A 25,337-nucleotide genomic window follows, 5' to 3' on the forward strand; every position below is an offset into this window, starting at 1 on the left:
GCCTAAGTCGCTTTTCTCCAGGTGAGCATGCATGGAAGTAGCTTTAAAAAGCGGCATTCGATCGACGCATGTCGGCTTGCCCGAACTGCAGTTGGGTACAAAGTGCGCATTGCCCATAATCGCGGCGAGTCGGCTTTTCGACCTGGCTGGGCTTCACAGCTATGCCGCAACAACAACCAACAAATCGCAGCCACTCGGTGCGTAGCCAGCGACGACTGTCCAGGGGCTCGGAACGCGTCACCACGGTAGCTTGCGCAGCGATCACCGCGGGAGGTGCCAAACCGGAACACAAAAGCCTAGTTGCAGCAGAACTTCTTCGTGCATGGTGCCCACCGCAAAGTAGAAACCGAGAACCGAACGTTCACACGCTGTGGTTCTTTGGCAGCACAAACCACAGGCAAATGCAGCTTAAAACAGCACCGATGGCCGGGCACGCCGCTTAGCCGCGCCCGCCGCTCCAGCCACTAAAACCCCTTTACCAGCCACTTCTCCGCAGCGCCCTCACGCCACTGCGGTCGGCGCATGTACTAGAGCACTAACACAATCTGCGCGAGTAGCCCGCCGCGGCGGGCGGTCAGCGTCAGCACCTAAATATGTTCATACACCGTGGTCCAGAGCAACCTCGCGCGACCAATAATTTATTTAACCGGCACCTGCCAAGTTGCATGAGGACGCCACCTTTTATGGGTGTCATCGAGCGTTAGCCGACACACGCAAACACAGACGCGTTTTCGTTCAATGGGGCAAGTGTGGCTTACGCCTTAATAGGCACGATCAAACTTCCGAAATATTGAACAGCTATGGTCTGATGTACACCGACTCCTCTGCAGTCATTGTGCTCTAAAAAGAAACTGGTGACCTCAAGAACTTGCTTTTAGCTTCTACTAGAGCGGTCTAGCTGTGACCAATAACGTTCTAAATATTGCGTAGAGAGAGACTTTCTGCAGCGAGAACTGGGGATATCTCTCGCAAATTTATCGCAAGTGTTGAGGCGGCCAGGCGCAGCGCTGAAAAAGATACTATACAGGGAAATGTCCAGCGATATTTTCGTCGCTTACACAAGTTTATTTCTTTGAGACATTTCTAATGTCACTTGCTCTCGCACTACGAAAACAACGCATCCTGGTGACAGTTTCGGTTGGAAAAGATATATATCGGGAGTGTGGAGTGAGCCACAAGAGACATTTTGCTTGAGAGCTAGTGGGCCCCCAGCTGTCACGACGGAAAACACCTCCGTGTCCCCACAGCTGCAGCGACCTTTCGATTCACGTGCGAGGACATGACATGGCGTCGATAAGCCCAGTGATTGATGACACGCGAACTTTTAGACGGCGCTCACAGAACTTCGTTTATTTTTTTTATCTCATTCTCTAAAGCCTTGCGTGCCTCCTTTTGGGCTGTCGATCTTATGACGCGCTTGAAGACAGATGTCACGCCCTTTAGGAAACTGCTGACAATCCTCCCGCCAACTCCACCCGTGGATAGCCGTACCCGAAGATTCTCGAGCTTCACGATGCTCAATCTTTCCAGTTGCAGTTTCCGATCGACAGTTCTGGAAAGTATAGAAAAGCATGCGTTTACAGACTCAAAGCTGAGAAAATGTGTTGACTTCTTATTATAGCCATTGAACCAGCCTGCCTCGCTCTGACGAACAAGGCAATTAAGCACTTGTCATAAAAGAACGATAACTCTCAGCTGAAAACACCAGGACCAATTAAGTCAGCTGCACAGAGACTGCTCGCTGTTTGATTGACCAACGTTGTTAGACATAGAAAGAGACGTAATATATGCGACCAGAGCACTAACAGTCACGATTGTGTTACGCGTACAACTGAACGAACTTCAGAATTCGTTCACGAAAACACACTTTCTTATCCATTAAAGCATCTTATTTTGTACGCTCTGTTTAAATCTGCATTGTATGCTCTTCGCCGCTGTTACTTTTTATTTACGATCATATATTTCTGAAAATCTCTTTTTTATATGCATACTCACTACAGAATGACTGCAGTTCTACGCTGAATTTTAAACTATTATTGTGAGTTGATGTATTCATTTTTTATCCGTGCAGAACATTTTTGCCATACTTGTTTTGTCTTTGTTTCATTTAGCTATAGTCTGTTAATAATGCGCTAGCATCAAGATTGGCAGGTTGTTTCTGGGCACTCTAATAAACATTGCAGAGCCCGCAATTCTAGGCAAAAGCACTTTTCAGCGGGAAACCGTTTATGAACGCAATTTTTTCATATAATGTGAGATATATCACTGTAACAATCGATATATCCGCAGATCCCCCGACGGCAGTCTTGTATTTTTTGTTTTATATTAACGTTTTTGCTATCGTCAAACGCGTTCCCCACTGGTTTTCTATGGCAGTCTTAACTGTTCGATGCGGTAGATGGAAACACTTTAAAAGAAAGGTTTTGCTACATTGAGAAGAAAGGGCCATTACCTTCAATATCTCTATAACAGTGTCTTACAATTTTTCGATTTTCAAAATTTTTTCCCGAGAATGTTGGACATGATTTATCTCGTTACACCACCGTTTTGCTTTGCTATTTCGTAAACTGGCTTGAGCGTCAACTAATAAGCGACGTACAAAATGAAATCGCTTCGCTATAGGGTGTATGTCACGGAGGTTTTCATGTTCGCTTTGCTGCTCCCTCGTGTTCCACCATCTCTGGAAAGCGTATTTGGCGCGTAAATATATTTTTTATGTACGAACCACACAACACGCCTGTAATGCACACCATGGTAGAAGGATCCGGATTCATTTTTAACCAAGGATTTTTAACGTGCTCTTCAATCCGAGTAGGCGGCTGATTTTGCATTTTTCGCTGACTAAATGCCACCGGGACCGAGCCCACGGCGTCGTACTGAGCAGCTGAATAACGCCATACATGCTGATCAACAGCGGTAGGTTTTACGGTGAAACTGGTAGTGCTGATATCACTTCGAGGGATGAGAAGCGTGTTTTTTAAACCTCTCTCTGCTGGTGTGTATGGTGCCCGTAACAAAAAAACGGTCGCTAATGGGTGACGCTCTGTCATGAGCGGCAGCAAGCCGGATGGATGTTTTTCTTTGGCTTACCGCACTCGTTACTTTGCAGTGTTATCTTCTTGTGCAAACAGCAAAAAGAACTAATTTTATTGCGAAAGCAATACTACTCGCACTTTAAAGCCTTGGCGTGACCCGGCCGCAGTTACGTTTGACCTTTAGCGGAGTGAATATGGGCAACCAACTCGCTCCTTCAGAGAGCCCGTCTGCAGTTACGCCGCGACCCCCACCTGTGGCTCGCCGCGCACCTGTGGCGCTACTGCTGCTGTGACGTCATACCAGCTGTAGATTATGGGCGACCAACTCGCTCCTTCAGAGAGCCCGGCTGCAGTTACGGTGTGTGTTTGCCGCGCTGCGCACCTGTGGCGCTACTGCCGCTGTGACGTCATCCCAGCTGTATATTATGTTTTCTTTCTCTCAGCCGCAACAACATCAAAAACAAAATATTAAAAAAAAAATTTCCGTACACGCTTTGAGTCATGACGAAAAATGAAAGGCACCAACCAAAAAAGAAAGATCGAATGACGTTTCGGCTCCCACACGGGAGCCTTGTTCACAATGAGGCGAAACGGGGAACCGTTGCCTTATATACGGCGTATCACAGAACCCAGACATCTTGCGTATGCAGGGGGCAGATTACCATGATTACGGTTCAGCGTATTTGCTGTCGTCTGAATGATCAGTGACTCAAGATAGAGCCGTGATGCTCTGTTCCTCTCTTTCGCTACCACACGTGCCTGTGTCCAGTCAATATTGTGTTCGGCAGATAGCGAATGTTCGGCCAGCGCGTTCGAAGCCACACGCCGGTTCCTCACGTCATTCTGGTGCTCGCGCAATCTTCTTTCAAAATCCCCTGACTCGCTTTGAGTCGTCGCGCAGCGGCGGCCGGTAGCCACGCGTGACCTGTAGACGCGGCGCACTGCGTTCCTTCAGTTGGAGGCGCTGCGCTTTTGCTTTCGCAACCTACCAGGCTTAACCAAAGCTAAGCCCCCGCCAATTTTTTTTTCATCTTCTTTCATTGATCTAATTACCGTCCTCAGTATGCGATTAAATGATAGTGGAAGTATTCGTATTTCAGGCTTATGCCTAGATCTTCAACATTTCAAAAGGACCAAGGAACCCAATCAATAGAAAAAAAAGCGGCCATGCGGCTCTCTGCATGGTGTACCAAGAAGAGATATGCGCCAGCGGCACTGGTTAGAGGGTCAGTCGGTGCAAATGACACCAAATAAACTGCGTGAAAATGAAAAGAGGAGGAGGACCTTTGTTTCCCCTTTTTAGTGTTTTTCATTATTGCAGGTTTTCAGCATATTTGTCAATTTAAACCAACCTCTTCATTAAAAAAGAAGCAATGACATGCATCCCTTCTTGTAATTCTCTGAATTTTTTACACTTTTGCCCTCGAGTGGCTGCAACCGTCTGGGTGCCAATGTGTTTTTTCGTTTCCTCTCTTTTCGTGGTAAATTGCCTGAACTACGTATCATGTGCTGCATATATACTGTTAAATCAATAATTATTTTTTCGTATCCTCGTTATGCGCAAGATAGCATACGTATGTTGCTAAAAAGCAAGCGATCGTTTTACTTCCTCGATATTCTGCACTATCATATGTGATGTCACGTACAACATTCACATATTCCCAATATGCTGCAACGGCCTGTAATCACGAGACAAAGGCCATGTCAGGAGACTGACCGTCTCCTGAAATGGCCTTTGTCTCGGGATTACAGGCCGTAGCAGCACACTGACACTCTGTGAACGATATACATGAAGTCTCCCTTGAAGGGTTTGACGTGTAAAACTGTGATAGCTGGATTGAACCGGAGGAGTCGATCGAGGGTCCGGCTTGTCACGAGGTAGTTGACGGACTGAATCACTGCATCCGCTCGCAACGTGGGAATCCGTCAGCGGCTGCTCCGTCAGGAGGGAACAGCAGTGCTAACCCATACTCTGCCGCATCAATCGGTTTGGTCGATTACAATTTTTCTTTTAAATTTGTTTCTAATCTTGCCACCCTAAAAAAGTATCATCTTGAAATTCGCCTCTTTAGTTACGAATTTTAATTACGGATTACGGAAGGTTTTTAAACCGTGAGCTGCTATCTTTTGTTCATGGTCTTGATTTTATGTCACCAATCCTTCAGCCGTTTCTTACTAATGTCTTGCGCGGATGCATGGGTTCATCGACGAGGAGAAGCAGATGCGTCCCTCCGGCATGCAAATGATATCTGCTTGTCTTTTGATTGACATGGGTGGACAGTTTTTTTTATAGCTTGAGGATACCTGCGGAATGCACTGCAGCCCATTGTTATCATACTGGTCATTTCTTTCTCGTAGTCCGGTTTTGCAGTCACAACGTATAATCGAGATGCATGTAAACTCTCTTAGCGCTTCCAGCATGCCATCGCCTTTTGTAAAGTGTTGCTCCCCTCCCAGCGTAGAGTTTTCTGATGACAGTACTTACACTGTTGTCCTTTGTTACCCGCTACCCGTAAACGCTGCCGAGATGGAGCTTAGAACTCTGACCACTGCGCGTATGCAACAAGCCAGTGCCACGAACTCGCGAAGGATCGAACGGTGGACGAACTCTTTCGAGATGCTGCCCGCAAATGCGCTGCTCATGGGTTGCTTCGCACGATGCAGAACAGCCCAGCAGACGACGCTTGCTCCAGCAGCGGGGTTCATGCCCTTACTTCGCCGGATGTTATCAAGAAATTGGAGGACTTCCAAAAGCACCTTCATGGAGACTCTCAATGTCCCAAGTTCTTGAGCTTCCATGACAGTTTTCAGCTACGAAAGTGTCATTCACTCCTAAACCGTGCCACTTTGCTCAAGGTGCAGGGAGCTCGCTTATAGGCTGCAGGCGGCCTAGCAGGAGCGGCCTCACACACAAATATGTATACAGTATTGTGCGTTTTTATCCTGAATATTTTCAATAATTTTCCCGCCTCAACCGCTAGCTCGTTTGCGGTGAAACTGCACACAGAGCTGGCGTATTATGGTAACTTTTGTATCGTAGCAAGTTTTACAACGGTACTTACTTAGCTCAGCCGTGCATGATGCGAAAACGTAATTGTCTGCGTAGAGATCGGTGAACCAAAACCTGCAAAAGCATTTTTTTCGCTGAAGGGCGACAGTGGCGCCTTCTGTTTCCGTCTTGAATAAACAGCGCGAACGAAGACGAGCACAAAAGGCAAGAAAGCGGACGACAGAGCGCTGTTTCCGGCAGTGAAAAACGTGGCCACAAGGCGCCGAGGCGAGCGTCGCAAAAAATATTCTTTGAATGGTAAAGACTCGTTAAATCAGTTGTATTTTTTCCTGTTCAGTTAGCCGAAAATGTTGGAAACGCTACAGTTGAAACGGACGCAAATGCCGGAACGACATATTCAAAGCGTCCGCGCATCTTGCAACGCTCGCCTCCGCGCCTTGTCGTAACGCTTTCCACTACAGGAAACAGATGGCGCCACTGTCGCCCTTCAGCGAAAAAACTGCTTTTGCGGGTTTTGGTTCGCCGATATCTACGCAGACGATTACGTTTTCACATCATGCACGGCTCAACTAAGTAAGTACCGTTGTAAAGCTTGCTATGATACAAAAGTTACCATAATACGCAAGCTCTTTGTGCAGCTTCACCGCAAACGAGCTAGCGGTTGAGGCGGGAAAATTTTTGAAAATATTCGCGATAAAAACGCACAGTACTGTATATATAGGGTTGTTCGTTTTCTGGTAAAACCCGATTTTCCCTGATTTTTGCACCCCGAACGTGTTCCTAAAATATCGGGTGAAACCCGATTTTTCCCGATTTCGGAAACAACTGTGCCCACGGAATCGCTGTGCCTCCAGTCTCAGACAAAGAAGAAAACCAGTTGACATTGTGGAAACTGGGAGCCGGACTCGATCCGTTCCAGAAGCGGCTGCTGAATTAGTCGTTTGATGACTACCGACCTCTCTTTATTTCCGTGATGGACGATGTAGGCTCGCTTCGCGAAGAGTTTAACCAGTACTTGCTGGAAGCAAGCCCCACAAATGAAGGTGTTGAAGTGATGGACTATTGGAACGACGCAACTGTGCGTTACCCACGGCTAGCAAATGCAGCGTTGTCATTGTTGTGCCTAGCTAATGGCAGCTGTGACGTTGAGCGAACGTTCTCTCAGCTAAGGTACCTGCAGAAACCAGACAAGTCTCGGATGGAAACCGAGATGTTGCTCATGCAGATGATTATGTATGTCAATAAGGACGTGTAGAACGTCGATGACCAGCCCTCGTGAATAAAATGTTTCTTTTCTCAAAACTGGCCGTTGCCTCTCACTGTGAGTAATAATTAATTACCAAAGAAACGCCAATTTTGCTATACTTTCTTGAAAGCAGCCCAAAATATAGCCCTAATTGTTACCCACCGGTTAGAGCAAATGGAATAAATTAATAGCTTGCAAATTTAACCCGATAAAACCCGAATTTTGGAAATTTTCCACAAAAAACCCGATTTCTCCCCTATTACCAAGCCGAAAAATAACGTCCGATTTTTACCCCCCGAGTTTGAGAAAATATAAAACCCGAAAACGAATAACCCTATGTATATAGCGGTAGGAGGCATTGGCGCATTTTCCGCGCACTGTCCGCAGCGTTTTTGGCAACGTAAAGCCTGGCCCGCATGGAGCGTTTTTTACCCGCGAAATCGCGTCGCGCGCCCAACGCCCGCGCCGGCGTCGACGAATTCACTCCCGCATGGTCAGCAGCCGAGCGGCGCGCGCTACGGGCGACGTTGACAAGATGGTTGCGCCCTGCTCGCCCACTTCGGAATAAATACATGTCACCGCTGGATTCTTCGACGTGATAGCTCGCTCAGATGGTAGCGGTTCGCTTTTACTTCGCACAGCTCGCCCACGCGTAGAGGTATAAGCGATAACTAGCCTTTGTTTTTCAGATAATTTCGCGATTTTCAAGCTCTTAGGCCTAACTGTGTTTACCTCGCAAGAACGACACCTGGTGAAGCAGTTGTCTAGCTTTTATTCACTTGCTACATTTTCATCTATTAGCAGTTTTTCTACTTGGAACGAAAAAAGGCTCGCAATGCACCCATCGTAGTTATCAGCAATTACGGATAAAAAAATTCTTCAACACAGCGTTTATGTGCTTTGGCGTCTTGTCACTAGATGGCGCTACCGTTTACGCGTGCCCCTGATGGACGGCGCGGCCAGCTAAAAGCGACTCCTCCGAGAGACAACACGCTGCTCGGCCGTTTTGGCCGAGAAACCCGAAGCCCAAGCCTCGGTACTATAGTGAACTAGAACTCGGTACCCTCGGTGTGTCAAACGCCCGTGTTTCCGGATAATAACTATGCTTTCCGGGAAGCACGACGCAGTTTTGGTGGTCAAGCTACAGTGCCAGAGAGAGCTCGCAAGCGCGTCTCTCTCGACCGGCGTGGCTCCGCCCAGAGTCACGTGACGCCCGTTCCGGCTCTCATTGGCCCTCTGTCGCTGCCCTCTCCTGGCGTCGGCGCGGCGTCGACGTTTTTATCTGTTTCGACAGAACCCGACGATTTGGCAAAAACGTCCTCTCCGGCGGCAAAAAAACGCTCCGGTGCCGTCGACGCCGACGAATCGCCCGGAAAAACGCTCCATGCGGGCCACGCTTTAAAGCTATAAAAAATCTCCCCTGGTGCGCCGTAGCACGCGGAGAAAAGAATTGGAGGGGTAGGCGGCGCGCGCCCAACGCCGCGATGCGGCGAGAGGGGTGGCCACGCCCTTCCCCGCTGTTATACGCTATTCGATCCGCATGGAACGGATGAAGAAACTCGCGCCGTGCGACTGTTTCAGGCGGCCGTAAAAAAAAAACAAGGGCCTCCGCATCCTAGGCGTTAGGCCTGCTGGTTGCTATAGATGTTCACAGGCCACTTGGCCTTCCGAGACCATTTGACTCTGATGTGATGATATTCGTCTTAGGCTTCATTCCTTTTGTACCTGTCGGCCGTGTCCGGAACCAATCTTAGGTGTGCATTTTTTCTCCCACCGAAACCGGTACGCGGTGACTAGGCTAAACCTCAGCCTGGCATTCGAAACCGTCCGTAGCAGCTTCATTCTGATGCAGGCGAAATGCAAAAATCAGGTTGTGCTGAGATTTCAATGCACGTTAAGCACCCGAGGCAGTCGACATAATTCCGGAATCCTCAAGCTACACCACGCTTCACTGCACACAGTGTTGCACGTAAAAATCCATCAGCCGATCGATCAACGCACCTCTCGCGACGAATTGCTGTGTCAGGAATCCGTGTCGCCACTTGAACAAACATGCGGAGCCTATTTATTGTCGTGCACACATGCACAGTGTGTGATGGAATTCTTGGAAATGGGAGTAGGTTTCCAGAAGCGGCAGAATAGTTTCAAAAAGAGTCAAAGTAAGTACTCTTCAGATATATAGATGGCGCTGCTCATTTTCTCGCGCACGGCTCCTATTAAGTTGAGACTAGTTGAAACGCAATGTCTGGTGGCAGTTTTCATGACCATCTACGAGCTCAGTAAGATATGGGCATAGGTAACTTGGTAAACCCACTATGTTCAACATAAAGCGCGCTGCGAGGCACAGACGTCTGTCGTCCTCAGCCGTTCGTGCCTGTGTGCGCGCTTTATGTCGAACATTATCTAAAGCCACAGGACGGAACCAAAAGTGTTCCTTTGGGTCCCATCCGAAGGTTATCGGCACCACTTCTGTGCCTCTCACGTTGAATCCGTCGCGTAGGCCCAGGCATCCGCGTAACGGTTCAATACGGCTCGAAGGAATAGTGCTGAGAACAGGGCGTTTATCGAATTCTCCGTTTCTGCTTTGAATCTTCTGCGTGTACCAGCTAGAGTCTGAAGGAGTATGTTCCAATGAGAAATAGTGCTGAATGATCGTTTGATGAAGAGAAGTGTGCTAATGTTTTCATCTCTTTACTAATGCTTCAAACACAATTTAAGCGCAAGGTACTAATCTCCAATACTGCATTCCATCTGCCGTTCACAACTTCGTCGCTTCACCCTGCCTCACAGAAGTATTCATGGCACCTGAGATACGTTTTCGTGCTACTCACTAGCGAATTTGAAGAGTGTGTCCGGCTAAATTTATAAAGCACGCGGCGTTTTTAGAGAATGCAGAGGAAACGCTTTAGAGAATGAAGAAGTTATGATGAAAAATAAAATTCACGTTTGGCTCCGATATTTTGTCGTAATCCTATGGAAATTTCCTTAGCTACGCCACTACACCTTGGCCAATCTCCCCATGGGGGTAGGTATCATAATAAAGAGGATGAAGATGAAGAAGAAGAAGAAATGACTCCTAGCTGGGACCTAATTCGCAGATCCAGCGCATATAAAGCCTGCTCCCTAAAGTCGCATTTGAAAGCTGTCTGCCGTGCCTTCTGCGCCCTTATGTGTAAGGCTGTGGCTAGCACAATGCGGACACCAAAATAGAACGCAGAGGAAAAAAAGAAGTGTCACTCCCAGAAGTAAACAGGAAAGAGCAAAGAGGCGTGATACCTACTCGCCAACATCGAGGACCACTTGTGTGGATGAAGTCGTGATGGAGACGTTCACCTGCTGCATCATGAACATGACCTTCATCTTCGTGGTGAAGTTCATGGTGAGCTCTCCACTCCCCACGTCCACGTGCAGCATCAGTCCGCTGTCGTTGACGTACAGGTAGACAAGGCCCGTCCTTTGCAAGCTGCTCAGTCCCGTTAGCAGGGCATTGTGCATTTCAATGCTTCCCAGTACGTCGACCACAAATTTCTGGGGAGGAATGGGCAACGGGTCGAGGCTCTGGTTGATCATGATGAACTGGATTAGCTTCGTGAATGCCCCGGCGGTGTCATTGGTACGTAGGATCGGCAACGTACCCGGTTTGGGCGACCGCGCATTGTGACTCCTGAGGGAGCCTGAAAAATAAAAAAAATAAAGGTCGGATTAAGGGAATGAGAGCTCCACGTTCTCAGATTGCGTGAAAAGAAAAACAGTGCAACTTCAGACTGTATGCACTGCAGGACAAAGACTTCTCCCATGACTCTCCAAGTATCCCTACCCTTTGCCAGCAGCGGCTGCCTCGTCCCCACAAACTTCTCTAATCTTACCGACCACCTAACTCTCTTCCATCTCCTGCTACGCTTGCCTTCTCTTGGAATCCATTCTGTTAAAGCAGGGGTCCGTAGGTTGTCTTGTCTTCGCACTAAAAAAAAAAAAACGACGTTCACATGACAGCATGCGTAACTCAGGGACCGACTCTTCTGCAGTAGGTCGTTTTTTTTTTATTTTTACGCTACAGTTATATTCGAAAATTCAAGCAAAATCACATAAAAGCTCGTCGTACTTAGACAACCCCTTTCTGTGTTTTTTTGGAACTGCAAACGCGCCGTCATTACCTCCGCCGCTGTGCAGTACGGAAGCCAGGGCCTACATTACTACATTGATCTCATGTGCCCCTAGAAGGAAGATATATTTGATTAAAAGTATTGTGGCATCCGTACAATGACATCCATGTTGCTCATGTGGTACGGGAAAAGATTAAGAAGAAGCAAAGCAGTGAAAAAAGAACTGAAAATGTAATATCAGTAATTTAAATTTGGTTAATCGAGGAAAAACAAAAAGAAACTGAACACTTTCGCACTGCTGTTACCGGCTGCGCCAGATACCGGATATGTGTCTGAGGGCCGCGATCAATCATTTCTGTATTAAGGCGAAAGCCTTTAAAGGCTCATTCTCCCGTCCGTCCGTACGCCGTTACATCCAGCGCCTGGGGTGACTCATCGACGAGCGCAGCTGCCAAAAGGTGACGCCATCTTCGTCGACAGGCGGAGCTGTCGAAACGGCGGCGTCGAGCGCTGCTTCGTCGTCAGTCGGTGTGTTGCATCTAGTGGATGATGATGGCTCCCAAGTGGCGCAGCCACAACAAACATAGGCACTCATTGGCAGTCGAAGTAGCGCTACAAAAGCTTTCGCCTAGCGCACTTTAGGCTGCCAAAATGCCCCCATAGTTTTTCAGCTGGTAATGAGCCCAACCTTTTTGTACGCTTTACACTCCAGTAGTCGGCATTACTGGCTTCAAAACACAGGTGCAGTGAAACGAAAGTTTTAGTATAGTTGAAGCGACACTGAAGATAACTACATAAAGTTATTCTTCACAGTAAAAAATGATTTTTTTGGCTCTTTCCGGGTATGTTAGCGTTTTTCATTCCGCAAAATACGTGGTTATGGGAAAAAATATTGTATTTAAAAATTTGGTCGCCACCAACTTTAAAATCGGGACGTCTACAACAAAAAGAACGGGATGCCGCCGTTTTGAACAGAACCGCGACGTAGCATAGCCTCCGGGGTCTGCTGTTTGCCGATTGCCGATTGAAGTGTGCCAATTTGTACGCTTTGTAGCGTTGCACCTATTGTAAATCAATAGAAATTACGAGATGGCGCAGAAAGGTATAAGAATGTCTCGCGCAAGATTTTAAAAGTTTTGAACCAAGCCTTGCCAAGAAAAAAAAAATGTGTTGCATAATATATTTAGTGCCCCTCGTACTATCGCGCGCAATATGACTTGCAACACGCATCAGGGGGGTACGAGCTGATGTCACGAAGCAACGCGAGTCGGGCGCTGCTGCAAAGTTCTGTATAAAGCTGCCGAGCAGCGTGCCCGCGTGCCTGGTACATTTTCTATCAAACGAAAACCTGAAGGTGGCCGCCAGAGCGTTGCAGGTCATTCTGATCGCGACTGTACATCATCATCATCATCAGCCTGACTACACCCACTGCAGGGCAAAGGCCTCTCTTATGTCTCTCCAATTAACCCTGTCCTTTGTCAGTTGCCGCTACTGTATCCCCGCAAACTTCTTAATGTCATCCGCCCACCTAACTTTCTGCCGTCCCCTGCTACGTTTGCTTTCTCTTGGAATCCACTCCGTTACCCTTAAGGACCAGCGGTTATCTTGCCTTCGCATTACATGCCCTGCCCTAAGATGCCATAACTAAGATGTCATTAACCCGCGTTTGTTCCCTCACCCACTCCGCCCTCTTCCGATCTCTTAACGTTACACCTATCATTTTCCTTTCCATAGCTCGCTGCGTTGTTCTTAACTTAAGCTGAACCCTCTTTGTTAGCCTCCACGTTTCTGCCCCATAGGTGAGCACCGGTAGGATACAGCTGTTGTATACTTTTCTCTTCGGGGATATTGGTAAGCTACCGTTCATGATCTGAGAGAACCTGCCATATGCGCTCCACCCCATTCTTATTCTTCTAGTTATCTCCCCCTCATGATCCGGATCTGCGGATGCGACTGTACATACAAGCCCCTTAAAGCAAAGACGAACCCATCGCTCGCGCGTTGCAAGTCATACTGAGCGCGATTGTACGCAACCCACCGGTTCAGCTCATGCTCAGCAACAATGCATTTCGAAGCAACAGAGATGGCTTACATTTGTACCGTGGTCATGATGTCCCAATGCGAGAACTTATCATGAATATCAAACCCAAGCTGCGCCTCCGTATAGGCTGCTGATAATGAAGCACTGCTTTGAACTCCTTCTTTGTCAGTCTGTACTTACTGCTGGAGTGACAGCATATGAGATCGTGGCTGACACATAAGTAATTTACTTATTTTGTAGCGAAGGCGGTGTCCGCACCCCCATGTCCACCCACTCCCTCTACGTTCTTGCTAATCCTGGTGGCAGCCATTATGGTAACGTCTCTTGACAACCAGCCGTCCCTCCAGCAGCCAGATACAGGGCGTACTATTCTGTAACATCAATCCAGAAGTTGAACTTGATCACTTCGTCGTCACCGTCTTGCATGACGGCACGAAAGATGAGCGCAATGAAACGAGCGCATAAACTTGGGTTTACTGGCAACGCTCGGGGCAACAAAACTAGGCGAAGCACACATGCATGCTTGCAGTGGAGAAGTCGAGACGCAGCACGAATTAGACCGCTAATTTCTGCTATCAGTGCGCTTAAAAGTACAAAAATACTCTCATGGTCTTCTTCTCTTCGGTCTGTTGGTTTTTTTTTCTCGCTATTTAATTCCACCACAATGATCATCAAGCACCAGCTTGCCCAGCTCCCGATTCTAGCTCAGTCATTAAATTTGTGTCTCTTTTTAAGCAAGAATTATTCGCAGTATTCTGACTGCGACGCCGAGAATTAGCACAACCTCCTCTCCGAGCAACTGAAAAATTTTTTAGAGTTCCGTGTTCTTTTTTCTGCGCCGGTTCGTTGACAGGGGCCACGTAAGCGCTACCTCTCAGAAAACCTGCCAAACGCGTGCTGTCCGGCTGCCGTTGGAAGGTACTTGCCTCTTGGTTGGGCTACACTTCTCTCGCACCCAATATGATCCAATAATGTGAACGCTAGCCGAAACACGATGTTTTTTCTTGTGGTCATGGCCAGCAGCAAACAAGGAGGACTTATTTCTAGCTGTCCATGGTCCTCCTGGCGGAGAAATGCCTACCACTTTGTTTACTTATCACGTGGTGTCTTATGAACATTCTTGCGCGTCATGTATCACACAGCCAACTAAGATGTCGGGGAAAAGTTGAGCTTGTTTGGCTTGCGAGAATAGCAGGGAAAGTGTGCTGCTAAATCATTTAGGGGGAAGTTTGTTTATTTTTTCCAAGATTTAACGCGTACGCGGATCGAATGAAACAAAAAGGTATTGTGTCTTAACAATATTTCTCAAGTGGTGGAAGCAGTAATGATGAGACAGTGCTCATGAGCCATTCAGTCGCGAGGGTTCAGTCACTGGAAGGCCTGTGCTTCAAAAGTATGATCTAACATTATCTGCCTTGCACTGAACTATTTCAGCGACATTGCCATTCCTAATACTGAAAGTAGAGGTGCCGGTATTGAAAATGTTCAAACCACTTTTATTAACGCGAAAGCATTTTATGCCTCATGCGAAAGAATACCCATCACCGGAAGTTGTCCACAAAATGTGTCCATAGGAAGTGGCACCTGTCACGTGACCTCATTCGAAAAATGAAATTCGCCGGCATTGGGGTTCGTAACCAGGCCTTTTTCATGCCGGGCGGGCACGCAACGTATATGCAAGAAAGGTTTTTTCGCTTTCTTGAACATCGTAATTATTACAATGGTGTGATGTTTCATGTACATGAGCTATCTACAAACATTAAGAAAGCTGACATACGTGAAACAGCGCGAAAGAAGAAGCCCGAAGGCGAAACGAAGAAAGAACAGGAAAGAGCGCTTCTTCGTTTCGGTTTCGAGCTTCTTCCTTTGCGCTGTTTCACGTATGTCAGAATGGACCAACTAGCCCAGCAAAAAGTTCTGCTTCATTAAGAAAACGATGGCAAATCAACACACCGGAGCAACGAAGCATGAGAAAAGAGTGAATTCGGAGCACATAGCTAATACATTAGCATAAGACATATCTAAGGAATAAAGGTCTAGAAAAAAGGCAGTGAACAACACAGCACTTAGAGTGAGTACCACTCCGGTTTCAAACTTGGTCTGGGCGTCAAATTCTTTTCGGTGTACAATCATTCTACTGAAATGGTGTTTAGCAGAAACAACTTTTTTACAATGTCGGTCCACCATGCATGTTTTCCAGAGGCTATGTAATCCAGTTAAAAACAACATATCTAGGGTTCATCAACAAATGGCAATGCAGTGAGATATCGTACAAACTGCGGCGTCAAATTAAGTCTTTTTTTGAATATCCGTTGCATCATGTCCCAGAAGAGTTTTGCTTCTTTACAATTGCAGAACAAAAGCTCAATAGTTTCAGGAGAATCAGAAAGGCGACAATTAACCGCAGACATGAAAATACCTTTTTTTTTCTCTAGCCATGTTTTAACCGGTAATGTCTAAGTGTGTAGCTTAAAGAAAAAGGATTTTGTACTATCAGCGTCAAATGAAACGCGAACAAAACACCTGAAATGCGAGCACAAAAAATCAAGCATATTAGAGGCTGGAGATGAAATACAGGCGTGGGCTATTAACATTTCAGAAAAGCGGTATTTTCGGCTTCGGTGGTAAAATCAACTGCTCATGTATTTTGCCTCCCTAGTATAATATCTGCGAGTTGTGCTGTTCGCGTTTCAATTGGCTTGTTCGCGTTTCAATTGACGCTGATAGTACATGGCGAGAGGGGCATTTTACGTACTGTCTAGAGTACATCATGTACCGGTAAGCCAAAATACACAGAGCGATACAGTGGCGGAGGGAAGAGCATAGAAACAACGTCCTTGTACAACCGTTTCCTCGACACCGAAAAAAAGAAGTGAGGGGAAAACGAAAAAGTAGGAAACGAACAGAGAAATACACCTCATGGACGAATCCCCACAAACAGGGGCGATCAGCAAACGAAATTTGCTGGCAAGAATGCACCCGCTAGTGGGTCCGTAGTGTCCCGGAAAAACATGAAAGGTGCAATTATGTGTCGACGCACAGATGGACTAAACCAGCGCTTACAGGCCGGAAAAGGTTATCACGCCTTATTGATTCAAAAGAGGAATCTGACACAAAAGTTGCGAAAACTCTGTCGAAGCGCTGGGTATAAAATCTTGTGCAATGAATAATTTGCGGTACATAATAAATTTTAGTGGCGAGAAACACATTGCATGCGGTCGCCCTGCCGAAAATCGAGATTCTATAGGGCACAATAGTCTGAGCACAGCCCTGAAGAGTTGGCACGCGGTCTTTCCAGTAATGTGCACTGTGCTCCAAGGTACTCTGATGGCGTACGTGTCCATTGCATAACAGCATATTCGGCAGGTATTTTTCCTCACATACCAGACCAGAGACCGCAACTCTTGGAACGATTATCCAAACTCCTGACACTGAACCGAAGTCTTCCGTTAAACGAATAACCTCATCGATGCGTAGCTTATGAGCGAATAAAAACTAGAGGCCATCAGCACAGGCTAATGGCTTCAATTCGTAACCCATATTGCGAAAACCATTGACAGCTGCACTGTTTATAACACTTAGACAAAGTGGCTATAAGTATTATGCGAACAGGAGCGGGGCAACCCTGTTTCGCAGAGGACTGAATTCGGGCTGGCAATGAGAGAGAGCCCTTAACAACCAAGCCCGTGGAACAGTTTTTCTAACAAAGGCCTATCCCAGTAGGTAGTACTGAGGCAAGATCAACGTGATTTTGAAGAGAAAAAAGAAATGAATGGGACACCCGATCAATGTGCAGCAGTGCTAATTATTCATGAGTGTCACTGCAATACTGCAACACCTTGCGCGCTACATGTGGGTTAGACTGCATTTACCTACCCCTCAAGCAGCATGTTTGATAAGGTCCAGTCAAAATCGACATTGCTAGCTGTAGCTGATTTGAGAGGACTTTAGCGACGATCTTATAATCAACATCACAAAGCGTGATAGGTCTGTACCAATCTACAAATCGCAGTTTTTTCTTATCGTCAGTTTAAGGCATTAAGACAATGTGTCCTTTGGTAAATTACGGGGTCAAAAGTCCAACACACATGCGGGATGTTGTCTTACTCCAAAAATTTGGAGTAGGACAGGGGATAACACAGATTTAAATACCTTGTACTATTCCCTAGAGAGGCTTTGAGGCCCCGGGGTTTGCGAAAGTGGTAACCGATCAATTGCATCTTCCAATTCATCAAAGTTTATAGGACCACTGATTATCACGCGCTCATACTCAGAAAGCGGCGAAACCAGACACACAGCGCGCTCCATGAACATCGTCAGCAGTGCTTAAAACAGCAGCAAAAAGAGAGGGGTAGTGTTTTGAAAACTCGGTTAATATTTCATCTGTGCTTGTGACCAGGGCGCCACCACACTTCAGCTCAGAGACGCCCTTGGCACTGGCGGGGCGACGCTCATCAAGCAATGCCTGTTTATTGGCTCCTCATAGTGCACGATTGCCTCGGGATCGTACACGGGCCTCTCGAGAGCGTTCTGCACCGAACCTTTCAAGGTGACACTTTACAGTTGCAATTTCCTCTGTGTGCAATCCTGGAGCCTGGCATTGAAGTTCGTGTAAATTATAAAGGCTTTCGGCTGCATGGCGAATCGTGGAGGTAAATCAAAGTGTATGCTTCAAATAATCTGGTGCAGCGAACAGTTTTCTTTCAGGGTATAGCAACTCTTCTAGACTGTGACCGGTATGTAATACTCATGGGCAATTTTAACCGCAAGTGCAAGTGCGACCCATGCGAGAGTACAGGTCCAAGCAAAACACCGATAATAGCACTGGTATTTTGTCGGCTGTCAATGAAAACTCAGGCATAATTGGTGACGGATTGTCGTTCGCCTTCACATTTATTAGAGCAGCCTCGCATTCACGTCTGGAACGAATTTGCGTTTCCGCAGATCTTCGTAAAAGGCGTATTTCGTGTGATGTCTGGCATGTTTCTTTCTCTGATCATGCCATGGTCATTGTGCGGATTGGAGAATGTGCCCGTCCCAAGTTTCAGCCGCAGTAGGCACTATAAAAGCTTAATTCTTTGTTGCTAAATGAGGAGGACTTAAAGCAGCGCGTCAGGACAGCCTTGAAATCTTGCTTGACCATGGCAGTGCCATTATTTCCAGCTTAGGAGATGTTTAAGCCGGAAGTTCGTGGCGTAGCTATTGAGATCGGCTCCATGAGGTCGTACTTTAAGCATGGTGAGAAGAAACGGCTGCTTCAGAGCTCTTATGCCACGAAGGGTCGTTGGTTCAAGCGTGTTAGAGGGGCACGAAGTGAACGCGTTGGGGTGTGTATGAGGGTAAAGTGCGTTGGGGATGTGTACTAGCGTTAGACAACGATGACTTGCAAAAAAATGTTGCTGACGTTCAAACGCAAATGCTTTCGCATTCCTCCAATGCAGCGGACTGCAGTGTTCTCCAAGTTTTCATGTAAGACAGACATTACGTTGTTTGGCGGGATGATTTATGCAGCTGCAAAAGCAGACAACTGTAAGACATGATACTCTAAATATGCTAAGCACGCACCATGCTAAGTAAGCTTAGTAATATGCTAAGCACGTACCCAGCCGACATCATACTCGCATTAGTTATGTACAACTTGGACCAATCCTTGTCGCTCGATTTTACACACCGCACTTTGGGAAACTGCAGGATAGCGACTCCTAAGGGAGAAGCGACATTTGCAGCTCTCTTGGACATCACCAGTTAGCTTCACGTATTGGCCACCAGTGACGAACAGTTTGTAACTCCAGAAGATCATCTTAAACTTGTAGTTTGGAGAAAACTAGGTAGTCCCGAGAGATTCTGCGCGAACATGGTGATAATCATAGCCGACGCACCATCCTGTCTGCGAAACGTTACCTTTAAATTGTTTCCTGCATTCACAACAACTATTTCCGACGGCCACAAAAAATCACTTGGTACTACTGAACATTCGAAATTCCCTCGGTGAGTTTGAGTGTTCAGCTTCAGCATTCATAGCACATTCATTCACTGCGCGCGAAGCACACATTCATAGCAGAGAAGCGAAGTTTGGTGAAAACTTGAGCAAGTCTGCGTGGATTGACTTTAACACCATTGAAACAGCAACGTTCCTGTCATGTGGCTCAAATAGCCGCTAACAATAAAGTCGCTGCTCAAGCTTTACAAGGCCACGTCAGCAATCTGAAGCTCTTTAAAGTCTTCAGCTTTGCCCCATACTTTCGGCAAGGACCGCAATGTTCGTGCAGTAACGGGGAGGAAACGCATTTTAGCCGTGCAGTCAAATGCGGCCAGGTGCACGCTCCCTGAAGTTTAGAAAGAATAAACCTGCAGCCGCCGCCAGATAGCAATGTTTGGGGTACTGAGAAAGCTTTTCCAGCGACTCTACCTCCTCTCCAACCTTTAGTTCCCTGGTGGCCGGAGCACAGGTCGACGACTGAAACGCTGCATTTCAACGGTCCAGGTGACACCTAGATCTTTAGGGTTATTCTGCCCATACTTGCGAGTTTTAACTGACTCATAATGAGCCGTTAAGCTAGCATTCAAGAAACCAATTCCTCAAAGTCAGCTGAATGACATTCTCAATTTGTACCCAGCAATTTTACTGCTATAAAGTCCTCGCAGATTAAAGCCAGTGTACACGGAAACCCACTATAGTGCATGGAGGGCGTGAGGACCATTCTATGTGGTTTGTCCTATCAGCAGCTCCTTGTGGCCGTTCGCTGGTGCCATCCACAGCCGTAGATGAAAGTCTCGCACTGAATTCGTTTTCATCTTTGATATTCTCCGGTAAACTGATTTAAAGGCTAGGTTATTTACTCGGTTGGAATGTTTTCCTAATAAATAATGGTGGTAATTATTAAGAGGCCAAAAGATAGAGCAGCTGCCGCAAGATATGCGAAGTTAGACTCGCCTGAAATTTATGAACTTTCTGACACCGACCTCAATTGCAAACAAAAATTATTGTCGCCGACCGTCCCTTCACGAAACAGATTAGTCGTAATGACCTTCAGATATAAAGAAGATAGACGATCTTTTAGCACGCTTCGGAACACATCCAATAATCGTACTTTCGTCCATCAGTGGACACCTCGAAGGAGAATGAAGTGTTCGTGCCCATGTGAACACACTGTTAATGTCCGTGTTCCGCGAACACCTCGACCGCACTGGAAAGTGGAATTCGCATTGGGCACTATTAGCACCGCTTCGGTTTATAAGGACAGTTAGCGTGGCAGGAAGCGCCTACGAATTTGCGCTACAGCTTCCATGAGCCAGGAGACAAGGGAAATATCTTGAACGTTATAGTTTTGCGCTGCATTAGAATCCGAAACAACCAAAGCCGAAGAGAGTATTGATGCTAAAACTTTACCGTAAGTGAGTTAAGATCACAATCTCGGGATTGGGAGTAATAAATCTGCATCACGAAAACTGCGTGAACTACTTCACGAACGGCTCGCCGCTGAAACTTTCCACCGTAGTTGTATGATATCACGGAGCTCACCCAGGCACAATGGTGTTGCCGTCACTAGGAGGATAATTAAAATCTTCCATGCGTCCATTGTCCCCGGTGGGAGTCGCAGTGACCAGGACGACTGCTGTTGTCCAGCGACTGTTCAACGTCTAATGGCAGTGCGTCAGGTAGCGCGTCTTTTTGCGCGCTCGTACGTTTTGACAACTGTGTCGAAATTCATGCGTCAAATGCGTGCGATCTTCTCTTGCTGTTACACAAAGGTAATGTCCACCTTTCTTCGCGGAACAACTGCCAGCTCACCGATGCAAAGTGGATAAACGAATTGACGTGCTCCCGAAACTAAATATCACGCACTGGCCTTTTAATGACCTAGCGGGGACGTCATGCTGACAAGCTTCCAGGACGCGCTGGAGCGCCGCACTGGCACTGAGCACCAGTGCGACCAGCAACAACGACGCCGGATCCCTCTAGCGTAAAAAGATACAGAAGTGACGACAGTCTGAGCGCGAACTGAACAAAAGGCGACCACGGGGATCTTTCAGGCTGACAGGACTAAGAAGCCTGGGCTGAAAAAAAGGGCAAATGTCGCAGCCGTTTTCGCTCGTCCCACTGCAGGAAACAGAGACGTCAAATGACAACTGAAAGCATCAAGATGGAAAGCCCGATAAACGTGGGGAATATTTCCGTCGCAGAGCCGGTGCGCGTGAAAAAAAAACATGCCTTGTTGACGCACAGCTACCGAGAAGTCGAAAAGTGAAGATCCGCTGCATAAACTTCGTAAACGAACGCGCTTTAAGCGTAGGAAAACACTCTAGCACGTTGTCTTCATCCCTTCTAAGAACTACAAGAAGAGCGGTAATGTGGACGTTGAATCATTGTTTAATTCATCGGAAAATCAGCGGAAATATCACTCTGGACGAAGAGGACGCGCAAAGCGTTGACTTACAATAAGTTTTCGTTTATTCGTCCTCTTCATTCTGTGCTGTTCTTGCACTGTGTTCCTGTCACTTACATTAAAAAAAAAGAAAAGGGTTCACAAGCAATTCATCTCTTCCCAGAAAATAAATTATATTATAGGCCACCTTGACTGTCTTTTATTGCCCGTCTAGACGCATGCTGTTCATGAAAAAAAAATGGTTTAATATATGACCTCTAATATCTTCCGCGGACTCAGCGATGTTGGTGACGTCATTTGTGAACGCAAATAAAAAGCCGTGATGGCCGAACTTATACCGGCATTTATAGTGACAGAAGCCACGGCCAGCATGGCTCAAATTGGTCATAATGGTCATAATGCCTTTGTTAACGGCGTCGAGTGTTCATGCATGGCCGTGCCAATGTGACGTAGAGGGAGACTTGTGCTACATTGCGCCGCGCGAGTAGACACCAATTTTATCTTGTTTTCCTATCGTATAGGTGAATAAATGTCCCATTTCTTCAGGTGAGTAGTCCACCGTGTTAGTCTTGAACGTGCACCCAAAATTTGAATTCAAGCAGTCTCCTACTGTGAGAAGCACAAATAATTCGAGCCGTTTTTGGAGACCCCTTGAATTCCCTGCGCCCGCACTGTCAAAACCCTTGGCTGAATTTAAGTGGCTGCCATTTTGCGCCCTACCAATGCTAAAAAGCGCAAAATACGCACAAGAATCAGTGGCAGATAAGGTACAGGCAGCACGACTCGTACTGAGCTTCACTCAGTACTTGCACGCATGAGAAAGGTAGAGAGAGCATCACGCTCTCATCGTATTCGCAGAGTATGTGCGCTGGTTTGATTGACTGAATAAACGTTCGTAGACCAAAAGATACCATAAAAACGCTGCATGGTCTGACTTCCGCGAAGTGCCATTGAAAGCGGTAATAGCGGCGGGGAAGACTATCGGAGGTCCGGTGGTCCTAGAGGTACCAGAAGGACGCACGAGGACCAGTTTGTGCATGTGCATAAGGCTCAGTACGGAATAGACGAAGAATACATTGAGTGGCGAAAGCAATCACCTCGGAATACGAGCACGGATCTGAAACTTCGGCAGGTTTATGCAGATTTAATAACAATCGTTCTGACTCGACCGTCGGATATCCTGTTACGATTCCGTTGCGTTATTAAGACAGAGCAGTGCGCAGCTACCTTGGCCTCCCTGTCAGAAGCCGTGTCCACAGAATAACCGCTGCTGCGTGCGATACGGCATTGGTGCACAGGCTTAGCTCGACGTACCTTCACGCGTCCAGTTGTTGCGATCTGGAGAAGCTTACACTGTGTGGAGATATGTTTACGTTTCTTTCTCGCTTAACCTGCGGCATTATTTTGCGAGGTGCTCACGCCTTGCAACAAAAAACACTACCAACTTTTAAAACCGGAATCTGAGCGTAAAATGAGGTGCCTTGTTGTTTCCTTATCTGCATTAACGTATATACACTGCGAATGGAAAAATAGCAGAAACTGAGGCCACCTCAGTTGTTTAAGCGCTGCTTCGGGGCACACAAAAAAGCGCAACGGCCTGTGCCTTCCTTCTTTGCGCCCTTCGAAGAAACGTGTAAGGGATTGAGATCTAAACTGAAGTTCAAAATAGTGCTTACATTAACAGCGTGGCTCTCATTGCTCAAATACGGCACTCCCATAAGGGCATAAATCGATATGATCGCGCTCATCTCCAAAAAAGGCCACCAACTTATATTGGTCAAAAAGTATAGGTGGCCGCTAGTGCAGTGTGCCACGCGCGCGATTAGTCCGAGACAGGACGCTGCATGCGCGCGGCTATGTACATAGAGTTTACTTCTTTTGTAAGTGATTGTGCGCAGTGGCCGCTCGCGCGCACTTATTTTCGGACAATGCTTGGACATAAGCGCGCGAGCGGCGCGAACTTGATTACTTTTGTATTTTGTAAATAGTGTACAAAGCTCTCCCCTGTCCTTTCTTGCTGTCGCTCCCCTCTATACTTCTCCTCACTATCCTCTCCCTTTCCCTTTCATTTCCGCCGGCTGCAGCCCGGGTGCTTAAGATATTAGATAGCAATTGCCGCGGCCGGCAGCACTCTTTTGCTCCACTTTTTAATTTTTAAATAAACCACTACCACCACCACCATACCCAGAACTTCTGGACAAGCGCATTCCTTCCAAGGGCGGTTGTTTGTGAACGATGTTTTTTCGCATGTTGTAAGAATGCTCCATAACAATCAATATATCCGCAGATCCCTCCCCGGGGCGCTCGTAGTTTCCTGCTCTTTTTTGTCAAAAACACACCCCATTGGTCTTTTATGGCGGTCTTGACTACTCTGTGTGAGCGCAGGACAAAATTTAAAAGAATGTTTTTGCTACGCATCTGAAGGTTCGACCCTTTCCAAAAGCATGTGCATAACAGTCTTATGAAATCTTCCACCGCTGCCTCATAATTAAAGTGATGTCCAAGTGATGACATTTGATTCGGTTCTGTCACTGTTCTATGCGTATTACATTCGGTTCTTAGCGATACCATTCGCATTCAATTCGGTGGCAAAGCTACCCTATTCGTAATCTATTCGGTTTTAGAAAAGTACCATTCCCACACCCGTAGATCTTAAACTTACACCTACCCTCAACTTTGACTTCATTAGTGCGCTGCTCATGAGTACGCACAACACTGGCACAAGCGGACCTCGTGGGGGATTTCTCGAAGGAGCTTGTGCCCTCGCTTGCTGAGCTGACTGCAAACTCCCGCTCTGAGCGCCTAATCTACCCGCCACCTCAGCCATCCCTCACTACCAGAGAACAGTCCATATAGCGTCGCCTGCAGATGCGAACGCTGCCTACACCAGCCAGTCTTTCTAAATTTTTGCCAGTACCCCCTATATGCATCTTGTGCTCCCACCCAAAGGCTACCCTTACCCACATCCTGCTATTTTTATTTTTTTATTGATACTGCAGGCCAATAAACTGGCCCTATAGCAGGAGGGGCAATGCAGTCAAAAGTGCGACAATGGAAAACATCAATAAACACTAACGAAAAATAATGCAGGGTGTAGCAGTGTTACTCAATCAATACATTCTGGTACCCGCACAATAACTAACAAAACATGAAGAGCGGCACATGTGCAATAACAAACAGGCGGACAATTTTTACTCAAAACAACAGAACTGTTTTGGGGGGAAAAAAAGGCATCACAGAGTGAAGAAGTTACGAAAACATAGTAGATTGCGAACAGTTTTTGTTTCAGTTAGTTTACAGAAGAAAGATGTTTTTCCAGCTCTTCTGCAAAGTTTTGTGACTGCAATACTTCGACAGGTATAGAATTCCATTCGTGTATAGTACGCGGAAAGAAACTATTCATATGGGATTTTGTTTTACAAAATATTGGCGTAAGTGAAAGGTTATGTCTGTGTCTTGTCTGGCTGGAACTTAGAGGTTTTACGCAACGAGGCCGCTGAAGTCCGCTTTTTCCA

At 46.8% G+C, this 25,337-nt stretch overlaps 1 protein-coding gene across 2 annotated transcripts; it reads right to left on the reverse strand.

Moving 5' to 3' along the window:
• Nucleotides 1-1,328: 1,328 nt before the first annotated feature.
• Nucleotides 1,329-21,381, reverse strand: LOC149358052 (uncharacterized). Of its 2 annotated transcripts, XM_089578015.1 has the most exons (4): nucleotides 20,958-21,381; nucleotides 11,196-11,252; nucleotides 10,572-10,965; nucleotides 1,329-1,552 (listed from the first exon to the last, which is right to left on the reverse strand). In XM_089578015.1, exons 1-4 carry the CDS (start codon nucleotides 21,013-21,015, stop codon nucleotides 1,336-1,338), a joined length of 726 nt encoding a protein of 241 aa, XP_089434141.1. In that variant the 5' UTR covers nucleotides 21,016-21,381; the 3' UTR covers nucleotides 1,329-1,335. The 2 variants fall into 2 exon arrangements, with proteins under 2 accessions (XP_089434141.1, XP_089434142.1); XM_089578016.1 differs by lacking the exon at nucleotides 11,196-11,252.
• Between the last annotated feature and the right edge of the window lie 3,956 nt (nucleotides 21,382-25,337).

The sequence above is a fragment of the Amblyomma mixtum genome, chromosome 3, assembly GCF_055824585.1.
Source record: "Amblyomma mixtum isolate Tamu chromosome 3, ASM5582458v1, whole genome shotgun sequence".
Lineage (NCBI taxonomy): Eukaryota > Metazoa > Arthropoda > Arachnida > Ixodida > Ixodidae > Amblyomma > Amblyomma mixtum.

Coding starts and splice junctions, on each gene's coding strand:
- LOC149358052 (XM_089578015.1), bottom strand. CDS start 21,015: ATGGACGCATGGAAGATTTTAATTATCCTCCTAGTGACGGCAACACCA. Junction 10,966..11,195: donor AGAATGGATTCCAAGAGAAG/GCAAGCGTAGCA, acceptor TTTATTTTTCAG/GCTCCCTCAGGAGTCACAAT. Junction 1,553..10,571: donor GTGGTCCTCGATGTTGGCGA/GTAGGTATCACG, acceptor TATACTTTCCAG/AACTGTCGATCGGAAACTGC.